At 44.1% G+C, this 13,449-nt stretch overlaps 1 protein-coding gene across 2 annotated transcripts in view; it reads left to right on the top strand.

Moving 5' to 3' along the window:
* The first annotated feature begins 538 nt into the window (after positions 1–538).
* LOC143793491 (uncharacterized) overlaps positions 539–13,449 on the top strand; it is a 119,509-nt gene continuing 106,598 nt past the window's right edge. The window contains exon 1 of one of the 2 annotated variants that reach the window (XM_077280506.1): positions 539–1,190. In XM_077280506.1, the coding sequence (XP_077136621.1) occupies positions 1,113–1,190 (78 nt within the window). In that variant the 5' untranslated portion in view covers positions 539–1,112. Of the gene's footprint in view, positions 1,191–10,599; positions 10,879–13,449 lie in introns of those variants that run through there. The other variant, XM_077280507.1, reaches the window with a different exon arrangement.

Genomic DNA, 13,449 nt, shown 5'->3' with positions numbered 1-13,449 from the left:
ACCACAGTCAATAATTACAATAAGTGAATCCTCTTACTCATGACTATAGAGGGTGCCACACGCTCCGCCCCGATGCGCGTTTCGCGTGGGCTTCTTCCGGGGGCCTACTGCTACCATTTATACTTTTTCCTCTTACTCTTGCCTAGTGGTGTTGCACTTTTTGCTGTACCTGTTTTTCCCTTTTTTTCAAATTCTGCCAAGTGGGCAAATTTGCCAGTAATATTTATTGCTAATTTTTTGCATTTGGTGTATTATAATAAAAATATTTGTGATAAATTCAATTTGGATGCATTACTTCATTAGACATGTTGTTGGAAAATGTTGAAAATGAAAACTGATTTTTGATAAATGGAATATAAAAGGAAGTTTTCTATATTCAACGTTGCTTGGCAGTTTGAGGGAATGACATTTGGCATTATTCACACAAGGTGCAGCGGCATGTAAAGCGGGGTTTGCAGGCACCCATAGGTGAGGGTCGCATGTATCAGACACTTGCTACAATAATCCATATGGTATCTCCTTCTCTCGTATGTAAGTGATTGCTTGATTGAGAACAGGTGTGGTAGGAATCAGGCTCGGTGTGGTAGGGAATTTTAACTCCGCTTCCCAAAGATGGTAAACCAAAGTTAATATATGTTCTAAGGAGCTGGGGGTCAATAACTTTTTCACAGAGGTAACTGTAGGTTTGGATTTCCTTTTCCCTTAATAATAAAGACCTTCATTTAAAAACTACATTTTGTGTTTTCTTGTGTTATCTTTGTTTAATTTTTAAATGTATTTGATCTAAAACATTTAAGTGTGACAAACATGCAAAAGAATAGGAAATCAGGAAGGGAGCAAAAACTTTTTCACATAAATGTATAGACATTTTCTTATTATTTTGTGATTTTTTTTTTTTTTATATTTTTAAAATTTTTCTCTTTTTTACTTAGTCTTCCTATGGTACTTACGCTTTTTGTAGGAGCATTGCTATGCTTTACAAATGATGAAGCTGACGACTATGTCACTAATGGCAATGTCCCTCTCTGAATTACAGCATCTGCTTCTTCACATAGGCATCTGGAGGACCGTATCCCTTCAGAGCATCCAGTTTATCACCTGAATGAACAAGCATGAACGAGGACAGAAATGAGATTACCAGAAGAGTATTAGACCTCACCTTGGAGATCCTCTACCTGCTGAGCGGAGAGGTAAACTATGTTTCTATCATCTCTCTGTTGTGTCTATACTTGGTCTTCTATATGTTCATGCAGATACCGTATAGATATATGTATATCACAAGTTTAGATCTACATAGAAGACTGGTAACAAGGAGAACACATGCCCCATCTAATATATCCTTATTAAAGAAATATGGGTATCCCAGGTTTATGGTCTCAAAGTGGATTTTCCCATCACTCATGACATCACCTGAGAGTGGGATCTGCCCTATCATTTGACAGGAAGCCAAGAGCACAAACTAAAAAGGCACCTCTAATTTCCTCCTCCAATGTGGATTCCTGTTCTTCGGATGGAGGAGCCTTGAGCACTCATCCGAAGCAGCTGTGAATCATGGCACTCACTTAGGGCATTCTATAGCAACCTCTAATAAAATTGTAGTGGTTAAATTGGCCCAGTTGGGCCCTGGAATATTATCAGCTTGGAGAAATCTAGATTTCATATCTCTAGTCCCTACTACCTCATCTTTGATCTTGCATGGGGTCTGCCACCTCATATTTGGTCCTCTTTGGCCTGCTTTGTTGCTTGGGACCTGTGGCCTTATGTTTATCGTTTGGCCTGTGGTCTCCTCTCTGATGTTTGGCTTGCATGGGGTTTGTCTTGGGACCCCTTTTTTGGTAATTGGCTTTCCATCTCCGGTCTTTTTTTTCCTACTGCCTCTGCATCGTGGTGTGGCTTGTTGTGACCTGTGGCCTTGTATTATCTTCTGTGGTAAGAATAAACTGTAAAGTTGCTTAGTTAACCAGATGACATGGCTTTGTAAGTTTCTTTTTAACTCTACTGCCTCAAAACATGATTTTTTGTAAGTGTTGCTTTATACTTTAAAACTTCATTGCCCTTTTGTTTGTGGCCCAATGCCGATTAGCCTGGCAAAGGATTAATTCTAGATGTTAACAAGGGTGTGTTGTGCTTCTGTAAAAAGAAGGACTGGACCGGCGGTACCTCTCTTGTGCCAGGTCCGGAAATGTCAGGGCTGTCTCCTCTGTTGTCCGGGGGAAAGCTAATAGACCCGGACCGACCTTGGCACGACAGAGCAGGGGGCGTGATGACTAGGGGGAATCCTGAGCGCGCGTGTAAGCAGACAGACTTGGTGGGAAGAAGCAGCGCGCGGCAGGGACAAGTGAGTGCTCCGACTCCTGAGTACTGGAATAGTGCAGGCCCACGCTCATGCTTCCCTGCAGTAACTCACAAACACTGTGACCTTGCTAACGCCCCCGGGACCTTTCAGCGACTCATGGAGAGGTGTCTAGGCTATTCAAATTTTGAGGCCACTCTCATCTATCTGGACGATATTATTGTGTATGTCCCCACGTTTGAGGAACATCTGCAAAGGCTGGAACAGGTGTTGAGTCGTCTTCGGAAACATGGTCTGAATTGAATCCTCAGAAGTGTCATCTGTTTCGCACTCAGATTGAGTATCTGGGACACGTCGTCTCGGCCAAAGGCGTGAGACCGGCCTGTGAAAAGGTCGCAGTGGTACAGGAATGGCCCTCTCCCAAGACTATGAAAAATATTCGGGCGTTCCTGGGGCTTACCGTGTATTTTTGGCGATTTGTAAAGAACTTCACTCGCATTGTGAACCCATTGCTGGAGCTGCTGAAAGGGGTGCCATCTGGTGCGAAGAACAAGATTATTCAGTGGGGAGATCACCAGGAGGAGGCGTTTTGTACATTGATGATAGCTCTGACTGAAGCACCGGTGCTGGCCTATGCAGAGTTCTCGGTACCATTTAGTTTCACACCGATGGAAGTCTGCATGGGCTCGGAGCTGTGTTATCGCAGATTTAGGGCGGAAAAGAGCGAGTGATTGCCTACATGACCGGTCCCTCTATGACACTAAGCAAAATCCAGACAACTACAGTTCATTCAAGCTGGAGCTACTGGCATTAGTTTGGGCCATGACTGAGAAGTTTGCGGAATACTTGTCCGGGTCTGAAGACCTGGTACGCACCAACAACAACCCTTTGGCTCACTTGGGAAACTCTATGCTAGGGGCCCTGGAGCAGTGCTGGGTGGCTTGGATGACGAAGTATCGATATAGAATTGCCTACAAGAGGGGGGCTCAAATGAGACAGTGGGTAACCCTAAAACAACTACCCAGTCAGAGAGAAAGAGACGCCTTGTCCCAGGGGACTCTGTAGATCCTTCGAAAGTGGGAAAGGCTCCACCTCAAAGATGGACTGCTATACCGGAAGATTCAGCTGCAATGGGAATTGGGTGTTACCTGGCAAGTAGTGTGTAAGGTTCTCAGTATTTTTGCTATATTTGCTGTTGTTTTCTGTTATTGAAACCTAACTTTTCCGTCGCCATTTTGCTCTGTCCTGTTGTAGCTACTTTGCCCTGAGTCAGTATGGAGTTTCTAGCTTCCTTGTTTCCGCCCTGTTCTCTGTCTCTTGCCTTTATAAGCAGCCTCAGCTGTTCAATCAGTGCTTCTGAATCATGTCTGCAGTCAGCCTGTGACCTGCTCCTGGAAGTCCTGGACTTGGTATTTGTGGACACTGGAACTCTGCTGCATGCTAATCTACATTTGCAAGGGAAGTAACACAGAGAGAGACTCTGAACCAGTTTGTTCTTCATGTTGAACTTAACGTTTACTCTGACCTGTCGTATCATCTGCCATGTCTCCTGCCTGTGTACCTGCAATTGTGTAAAGCCTTTCTTCCTGTGGCATACTTGTATGCAGTAATACAAGCAAGTCCTAACTAAACCTGTGTCTCCTGTGTCTTCCTCGCACCCAAGCACAAGACTCTAAACAGACTATGTACAATACATCACAAGATTCAGAAGCCAACTTTAGTGTCTGCTGGGTCTGAGGACGCCGAGTCTGCTGTGGACCGTGTATCCTTTATAATTCTTTGATGACAGTGGATGTGACTTCTCACAACCATTTCAGGTGAGCGCATTCCCTTCTTTCCAGCCAGGTGTGTTACCACGGGTAAACACTATTGTGCGCCCTTGTTTCTCTTCCAGCATTTCTGCCTTAGAGGATCTGGGAAGATATTTAATTTATACCTTCTGTGATGACAGTGGTTGTGACTTCTCACAACCATTTCAGGTGAGCGCATTCCCTTCTTTCCAGCCAGGTGTGTTACCACGGGTAAACACTATTGTGTGCTTTTTTTTTCCTTTTCTAGCACTTCTGCCTTAAAGGATCTGGGAAGATGGAGGCTCGCTTAAAGGACTTGTGTGGAATTACCGATACAATAATTGCGGATATACAGGCTTTAAAGACCAGCTTTGCAAGTCTGCAGGATCTTAACAACCACAATCTGCAAGTTTTCGGACAAAATACTCAGGATTTACGAGCCAGGATTGAGGCGCTGGAGGAACGAGTCCGGGCACCGCCCCTACCTCCGGGTTCTGGGATTCCCAAGTTACCCCCTTTTCATTTTGGTGGTGAACGTGAAAAATTCAGGGGGTTTATTAACCAATGCAAACTTTTTTTTTCTGCACATGCCTCGCAATTTACCTCGGAACGGTCCAAAGTGCTTACTATAATCATGCTGCTCTCCAACAAAGCTCTGATGTGGGCAAACCCCCTGATTGAGACTGATGATGAATGTTTGAATAATCTGGATGCTTTCATTTCAGCCATGGGGCAGGTGTTTGATGACCCTAACCGAGGTGCGACAGCTGAAGCAGCCATGTTAACTTTGCGCCAAGGTAAGCGCTCAGTAGTTGAATATGCCTTGGATTTCAAGAGATGGGCCCTCGATACCACTTGGGACAGTTCTGCCAAAAAATCTATCTTCCGGAAAGGGTTGTCTCCCATGATTAAAGATGAACTTGCTCGTGCTGACCCTCCCACTGCGTTAGGTGACTTTATTAACTACTGCATCCGTATTGATGCCCGTCTTACTGAACACAGACAGGAGAGATGGTCTGAAAGTAATCGCATTAACCATTTCCTACCTTCCTCTCCAGCTAGGGAACCTCTGAGCAAGATCACACGGGAACCAGAACCTGAACCCATGCAGGTAGACTCTTTACAGAGACAGGTTAGTGACGCACGCAAAGAACATCGCTTAAAGGAAAATCTATGTTTCTATTGCGGTAAGTCAGGGCACTTCATTATAAACTGCCCCAGCCATTCCCGTAAGACTACTGCAGCAGTCATTCACTGTGAGTGTTGTGAAAGGAGATCAGTCATGTCTGAACTTCAGGCTCCAGAAAGATCTGCAGCGATAGATGCTGATTTCTCGGACTTAAACTCTGTTATTTCGGATTCTGATGACTGTGTAAATGCGGCAGTTTTTCAAGTTTCCTCAGCAGTGTCTCAGCTGAGCTGTAAGAACAAGTCTCATTGCTTTCTTTCCATCAAGCTCTGGGTTGACTCGGTCTGGGTGTCTAGCTCTGGTATGATTGACTCAGGGGCAAGCTTTAATTTTATGGACATCTCCTTTGCCCAGAAACATGGGATACGTTCAGTGAAGAAGGCTACTCCTTTACAGATGGAGACTGTGGATGGTTCCCTGCTAACCTCTGGACCAGTGGATCAGGAAACAGCCTTTGAAGGTCCTTATGGGTAAGAATCATCAGGAGAGGCTGTCTTTTATGCTCATCTCTTCTCCCCACTTCCCCATTATTCTAGGGCTACCATGGCTGCAGGCTCAGAACCCTACAATTAACTGGGAGACCAAGGAGCTGCATTTTCCAGAGAAACAGATGGGTCCAGAAGTTTCAGCTTGTTCGGTTCCTAAGAGACCCACGTCAGTCTCTGAACTACCAGCCATATACCAGGAGTATGCGGATGTATGTGACAAAAGGAACGCTGACCAGCTTCCCCCTCACCGTCCATACGATTGTCCAATTGAATTATTGCCCGGAGAAGAAATACCCTTTGGTAAGATCTACCCTCTGGCAGGGCCCGAATTAAAGGCGTTGAAGGACTATATTGACGAAAATCTAGCCAAGGGCTTCATACGCCACTCTTCATCTCCTGGAGGTGCACCCATCTTCTTTGTGAAGAAAAAAGATGGATCTCTTAGACCCTGCATAGATTATCCGGAACTCAATAAGGTTACTATTAGAAACCGTTATCCATTGCCATTGATTCCTGAGTTATTGGAGAGAGTATGGCATGCCAAGATTTTTTCTAAACTGGATCTCCGTGGGGCCTATAATTTGGTCCGTATTAGACCTGGGGATGAATGGAAGACTGCATTCAGGTCACGCTACGGACACTTTGAATATCTAGTTATGCCTTTCGGTCTGTGCAACGCCCCAGCCACTTTCCAACACTTGGTGAATGACATTTTCAGGGATCTTATGGATACATTCGTGGTGATTTATCTGGATGATATTCTGATTTTTTCTAACTCCACAGAGGAACATCATGGACACGTAAGAATGGTCTTAGAACGCTTAAGACAAAACCATCTTTACATTAAACTTGAGAAGTGTGAATTCCATCGGACCGAAATTCAATTTCTGGGGTATGTAATGTCTACACAAGGAATCAGTATGGGTGGAAGCAAGACCCAAGCCATCAAGAATTGGCCAGTTCCTAAGAATGTGAAGGAAGTGCAGCGCTTCATCGGGTTTGCCAACTTCTACAGACGTTTTATTAGGAATTTTTCTGAGGTAGTATCACCTGTCACACAACTTACCCGGAAAGCGTCTAGCTTCACTTGGACCCCTCAAGCTCAAGAAGCATTTTCCAGTCTGAAGGATAAATTTACCACAGCTCCTATCCTAGTGCATCCCAACCCTGAACTTGCCTTTATAATAGAAGTGGATGCCTCAGACTGTGCCATCGGAGCTATTCTCTCTCAGAGAACAGGTGAGAAGAATGTCCTGCATCCCTGTGCTTTCTTTTCCCAGCGGTTATCTGCGGCTGAGAGGAACTATGATGTAGGCAATAGAGAATTGCTAGCTATTATTGCCGCATTCAAAGAATGGAGACACCTTCTTCAGGGAGCTGCACAGCAAATAGTCGTCCTAACTGACCACCGCAACCTTGAATTTATAAGGTCGGCTAAGTGCCTGACTCCTCGCCAGGCTCGTTAGAATCTTTTCCTAAACCAATTTAATTTCATAATCTCTTATAGGCCCAGATCGCACAATGGAAAGGCTGATGCACTCTCTAGGATCCATTCAACAGAGACCCGTCCACCTACTCCTCCTACGACTATTCTTCCTGATTCTAGATTCCTGGGAGTGATTCATAATCAAGACCTACTCAAGGACATCAAGGAAGTATACCATTCGGATTCTTTGCTGGCACAACCTCCTAGAGAAGTAAGTCTTGTTTATAAGAGTGGTGTGTGGTTTCAGGGGCAACGCCTGTATATACCTGAAACGGTCAGATTAAGAGTAATGCAACTCATCCACGATTCTAAGACAGCTGGGCATAGAGGAGTTCTAAAGACACAGGAATTTCTTTCACGTTTCTTTTGGTGGCCCACTTTCAGAAAGGACGTTCTAAACTATGTCACTTCATGTGAAGTTTGTGCGAGATGCAAGACACCACGTTCCTCGCCAACGGGTCTATTGCAACCCCTACCCACCCCTTCCCGTCCATGGGGATCCATTTCCATGGATTTCATTGTGGAGTTGCCAACCTCGCAAGGGAAAAACACCATTCTAGTGGTTGTGGATCGGTTAACAAAGGCGGCTCATTTTATTCCCTTCGTCGGCTTACCCACTGCTAAACAAACATCAGATTTAATGATTCAAAATGTGTATGGAGTACCAGATGAGGTCATTTCTGATCGAGGAGTGCAATTCACTTCAAGGTTTTGACATTAAAGTAAACCTTTCTTCTGCTTTTCATCCCCAGACTAATGGACAAACAGAACGGACTAATCAGACCCTGGAGCAGTATCTCCGCTGCTTTATCTGCCATCTACAGGATGATTGGGTGGATTTACTTCCACTGGCCGAGTTCTCCTATAATAACTCTCAGAGCGCTCCCACTAAGCAGTCTCCTTTTTACGCCAATTTAGGTTATCATCCTAACATTCTGCCTCAATTTTCCATAGATACGCCATTGCCAGCTGTGGCTGAAAGAATCACGTCTTTACAACGCAATATTGATCTTCTAAAGGAAAATCTGCAATTGGCTCAGGAAAGGTATAAAAGAGCAGCAGATAAGTTTTGCAAACCTGCACCAGCTTTCAAGGTAGGAGACTTGGTCTGGCTATCAACTAAAAAGCTTAAATTGAGAATCCCATCATCCAAATTGGGACATAAGTACATTGGACCCTATAAGATCAGTAGGATTGTACAGTGGTGTTCAAAAGTCCTGCATAGGCATAGGATTAATTGATTTTTCAAGTTTTAAACGTTTTCTGTCGAATATCTTCGATGCTAATATGACATATTATATATGGTTTTGTTCAGAATACAATTTTGCATTCTCTCCCTGTAATATTTTTAGCTTTTGAAGCAGTTTTGCCTGAAATTATTGCAACAATATAGGAACTGAAAGCACAACTAAATATCCAGATCCAAAATTAGCCAATCACAGATGAGGTTCTTGTGACCAATCATAACCTGGATATGGCAGCCAATCACATTGCATTACATTGCATCACATCTGCTGCTTTGTTTGTTTGTTTTATCTGTTGGTCTATCTAGTGAATCATACTGTAGAGTTTTATGATGGGAGCCTTCAGATTTTTGTCAGCGGAGGATCATGTGCGAGTTGTGGTGCTACATGAAGAGGGTTATACTGGCCCCCAGATCGCAAGGAAGGACGGCTGTAATCAGAGTACAGTCATAAGAATTTTGCAGAAACATAAGCAGCTTGGAATTACCCAGGACAGGCCCAGATCTGGTCGGCCCAGAAAGTCAACTAAAAGGGAGGATGGGGCTGTATGGCAGCCAATGGTGTTGGAAGGCTTCATATTGTGGAGGGTATGGTTAATGCAAAAAAATACATAGACATCCTTAATAAGAAAATGCTGCCTTCTGCTCAACACCTCTTTTCAGGGGATTACATCTTCCAGGATGATAATGCTCCTTGTCACAGAGCTAAGACTGTAACGGAATGGTAAAAAAAGAACAAGGTGGCTACTATTGACTGGTCAGCTCAGTCCCCGGACCTCAATCCAATTGAAAATTTGTGGCACAAGGTATCATTAGAGATATCTAGAAAACAGCCAAGGACCAAGAGTGAGTTGATTGAGGCTCTGATACAGGCCTGGAACCACATCATCACTCGTGAACATCTGCAGAAGCTTGTTCACTCAATGCCACAGAGACGCAAGCTGGTGCTCAAGAGCAAAGGCTGGCCAATAAAGTATTAGAAGCTAAAGATGCACTAAAAAAGCCCTTTTCAGGACTCTGAATTAAATAAAAAATAATAAATCTTAAAAAGTAAAATTTAACTCTGTGTTACCTTGCATTGGAAGTTAATGAACTTGGAAACCTGTTCTCCATTCTACACACTGTACTGGTGTAGGTATGGTTATGCTGTAAAAAAATGTATCAAAAATGCGCATGCCATAACAATTTATACACTTGGTACATTCAAAAATGAGTATGGCATACAATGAGGGATTACAAAAACATATATGTTCCACCAGTTTCACTGTAGAGATGCAGAAGTATGAAACATATAGTTTTCTTCACGCCTATGCAGGACTTTTGAACACCATTGTAAGTGCCGTTGCTTGTCGTCTTCAACTGCCCGGAACTATGAAAATTCTCCCTGTCTTTCACGTTTCCTTACTAAAGGCAGCAGTACCCAATACATTCCCTGGACGTTCTTCTCCCCATCCTGATCCGGTACTGATTGATGGTCAGGAGGAATTTGTGGTTGAGAAGATTCTGGATTCCAGATTATATAGGAATCGGCTACAATATCTGATTAAATAGCAGGGTTACCCAGTTGAGGATAACTCATGGGAACCGGTTAATAACATTAATGCTCCTCGCTTACTCCGCCAGTTCCATCAGAGGTACCCAGACAAGCCTGGTCTGAGGTCATCCAGAGGCTGTCCCTAAGGGGGGAGTAATGTAAGGTTCTCAGTATTTTTGCTATATTTGCTGTTGTTTTCTGTTATTGAAACCTAACTTTTCCGTCGCCATTTTGCTCTGTCCTGTTGTAGCTACTTTGCCCTGAGTCAGTATGGAGTTTCTAGCTTCTATGTTTCCGCCCTGTTCTCTGTCTCTTGCCTTTATAAGCAGCCTCAGCTGTTCAATCAGTGCTTCTGAATCATGTCTGCAGTCAGCCTGTGACCTGCTCCTGGAAGTCCTGGACTTGGTATTTGTGGACACTGGAACTCTGCTGCATGCTAATCTACATTTGCAAGGGAAATAACACAGAGACTCTGAACCAGTTTGTGCTTCATGTTGAACTTAACGTTTATTCTGACCTGCCGTGTCATCTGCCATGTCTCCTGCCTGTGTACATGCAATTGTGTAAAGCCTTTCTTCCTGTGGCATACTTGTATGCAGTAAGTAATACAAGCAAGTCATAACTAAACCTGTGTCTACTGTGTCTTCCTCGCACCCAAGCACAAGACTCTAAACAGACTATGTACAATACATCACATAGTGATTCCTGAGACGCTGCTTCATAAGGTGGCCACGGAGGCACACGAAAGAGGAGCTCATTTTGGTGAAGAGAAGACCTTTCAGTGGCTACAGAAGCTAGTCTACCATGCTCGACTAAAAGCTGTGGTAGAAGAAGCATGTCGGCAATGCAGAAGCTGTAAGTTGGCTAAACCTGAAGATCGAACTCCCACGCAGACCATCGTGACTTCTGCCCCCCTGGAAGTGTTAATGATTAGTGATGCGCGAACGTGCTCACAACTGCTCGTTACTCGCCCAAGTATCACTATGCTCGGTGTATTCGGCGAGCACCGAGCATTTCCATGATTATTCGGCAGTACCTGGTGTCTCCACCCAGCATTTTTAGCGGACTTTAGAGACCCAATCACGATGCAGGGATTGTCTGCCATGCCATGAAATGCCGCAGCCATCTTTGTTGTGGTCATGCAGTGATTGGCTTGGCCGCACAGCATCATCCCGAGTATAAGAGACCTGGCGCCGAACTGCTAGCCGCATTCTGCTCCGGATTCAGCGACAGTAGGGAGAGCTGCTGCCGAGATAGGGTCAGAATCGTGGTTTTTAGAGTTAGTGTAGGTCTGCAACTCTTAAAACCACAACTCCTGAGAAACCAACAGTCCTTTTTAGGGCTAATTCGTGGGTCCCAATATTGCAGCGCTAGGTAGGCAGGGCATGGCATATCCACATCAGTGCAAAGGCCTGCAGGCACTGTATGTGCGTCCATTGCTCCCACTGCATCCCTCCCAAAGCTCCATAACTGTCTGCTGCAGCTTCTTTACTATGTACCTAGTTGCATTTTTTTTCCCAAAAATTCACCACCCCCCCAAAAAAAAAAAAAAAAAAAAAATGCAACTAGGTACAGTATATAGTAAAGAAGCTGCAGCAGCAGACAGTTATGGAGCTTTGGGAGGGGTGCAGTGGGAGCAACAACAAACAAATATACAGTGTGTTCTGTCAGACTGAGGCTTGTTTAAAAATCATAGTTTGTCAGGCATACATAGCATAACTGTGTGTGCTAGCCTTGTGCCACTTTTTTTGTGTGTGTGTTTTAAATTCACCAAAAAAGGCCTCATATATCTGCGTGCTCCAAGTTTTTTCATTTTAGGCCTTTTTGCCACTGTTTTTGCTGTCTGTTACTCTAATTATATACAGCACTATTTGGCATTTCTAAAAACAGGCCACATATTTGCCAGTGTGGTATTTCCGTGACAGCCCTCATATATCTGCGTGCTCCAAGTTTGGTCATTGTAGGCCAGAGGACCACTTTTTTTTGCTGTCTGTTACTCTAATTATATACAGGACTATTTGGCATTTTTTTAAAAAAACAGGCCACATATTTGCCAGTGTGGTATTTCCGTGACAGCCCTCGTATATCTGCGTGCTCCAAGTTTGGGCATTGTAGGCCGGTGGACCACTTTTTTTGCTGTCTGTTACTGAAATTATATACCGCACTATTTAGCATTAAAAAATATAAAAAAGGACACATATTTGGCAGTGTGTTATCCCTGTCAGACGTCTGATGCATTTGTGGCCTACAAAATGTGGAATTCAGGCCTACATTCAGCTTTATTTGCTGTCTGTTACCCTAGTTTGGTACACTATTTTAGTTTAAAAAATTAACAAATACAGGCCACATATCGAACAGTGTGGTATCTCGTTAAAAATACTTCTCTTTCAAGTTGTTATGGCTGCTTCATGACTGTTAAATGTTCCAACTACTACTACCTCCATCATCATCTTCTGCCTAGAGGCAGTCACTGCGCACATAGAAAGTCTGAGGAGCAGAGTGTGAACGCTTGGGCGGTGCTGTACTCTGTCTCTGTATTACGAAGGCTTATGCTCCCGCCAATAAAAGCTATACTGCCAGAAAGCGAGGAGCCATGTTCACAGTGACCGCCAGAGAGCGAGGCACCATGCGCTCCATGACCGTGAGTACAGTGCATGTTCGCAGTAGAGAGAGACAGTTCATGCTGTGTTCAGCTTTGTTATTAATAATTATTAATAATTAAAGGGCACAGAGGAATGACAGAGGACATTGGTATGGTCAGCAAGGTACTCCCTCAGCATTTTCCCTAACAAAGTCCCCCAGTGAGAGTCCCCCACGCCTCAGGGCCAGAGCCATAGGAGGGTCTGAGAAAACTCTCCCCGAACTTTGTCAGTGTTCCACTGCCTCTGCTGGATTGGAGTTGTGTCTCTCTCACCTGTACTCCTTGCTTGGCCAACGAACTGTGACCTCTTCGGCCAGCATTTTTAGATTTGAATTTTTTTAATAATTCAGCAAGAAGGGCCCTATGGTCCTCCAACATTGTAGTACACCTGTCTGCCTCTGGAATAAGAGAAATAAAGTTCTCCTTGTAGCATGGGTTTAGAAATGTCACCAATCAGTATTCCCTGTCACCCAAAATTTTGAGAACGTGAGGGTGATGGGAAAGGCAGCGGAACATAAACTCAGCCATGCGTGCAACACTACTAACAGTCGATACTTCTGTGTCATCACCAAGAGGACAACTGACCATCCTCTCCTCCTCCTTCTTGTCCTCAGGCCTCCACAACTTTCAACAAACCTCAGTAATATCATTGTAAATACATCATTGTAAATACATTCCCCTGTAGTTTTTATCTCCCCCACTTCATTGTAGATTGTAAGTTGTCACGAGCAGGATGATTTTTTGGGGGGTTTAAATATTGTTATCGTTGTTACTTAGTGTAGATT

This window comes from Ranitomeya variabilis, chromosome 1 (assembly GCF_051348905.1).
Source record: "Ranitomeya variabilis isolate aRanVar5 chromosome 1, aRanVar5.hap1, whole genome shotgun sequence".
NCBI classification, from domain to species: Eukaryota; Metazoa; Chordata; class Amphibia; order Anura; family Dendrobatidae; genus Ranitomeya; species Ranitomeya variabilis.
The sequence above is the reverse complement of the archived record's forward strand: the minus strand, read 5'-3'. Positions and strand labels throughout refer to the sequence as shown.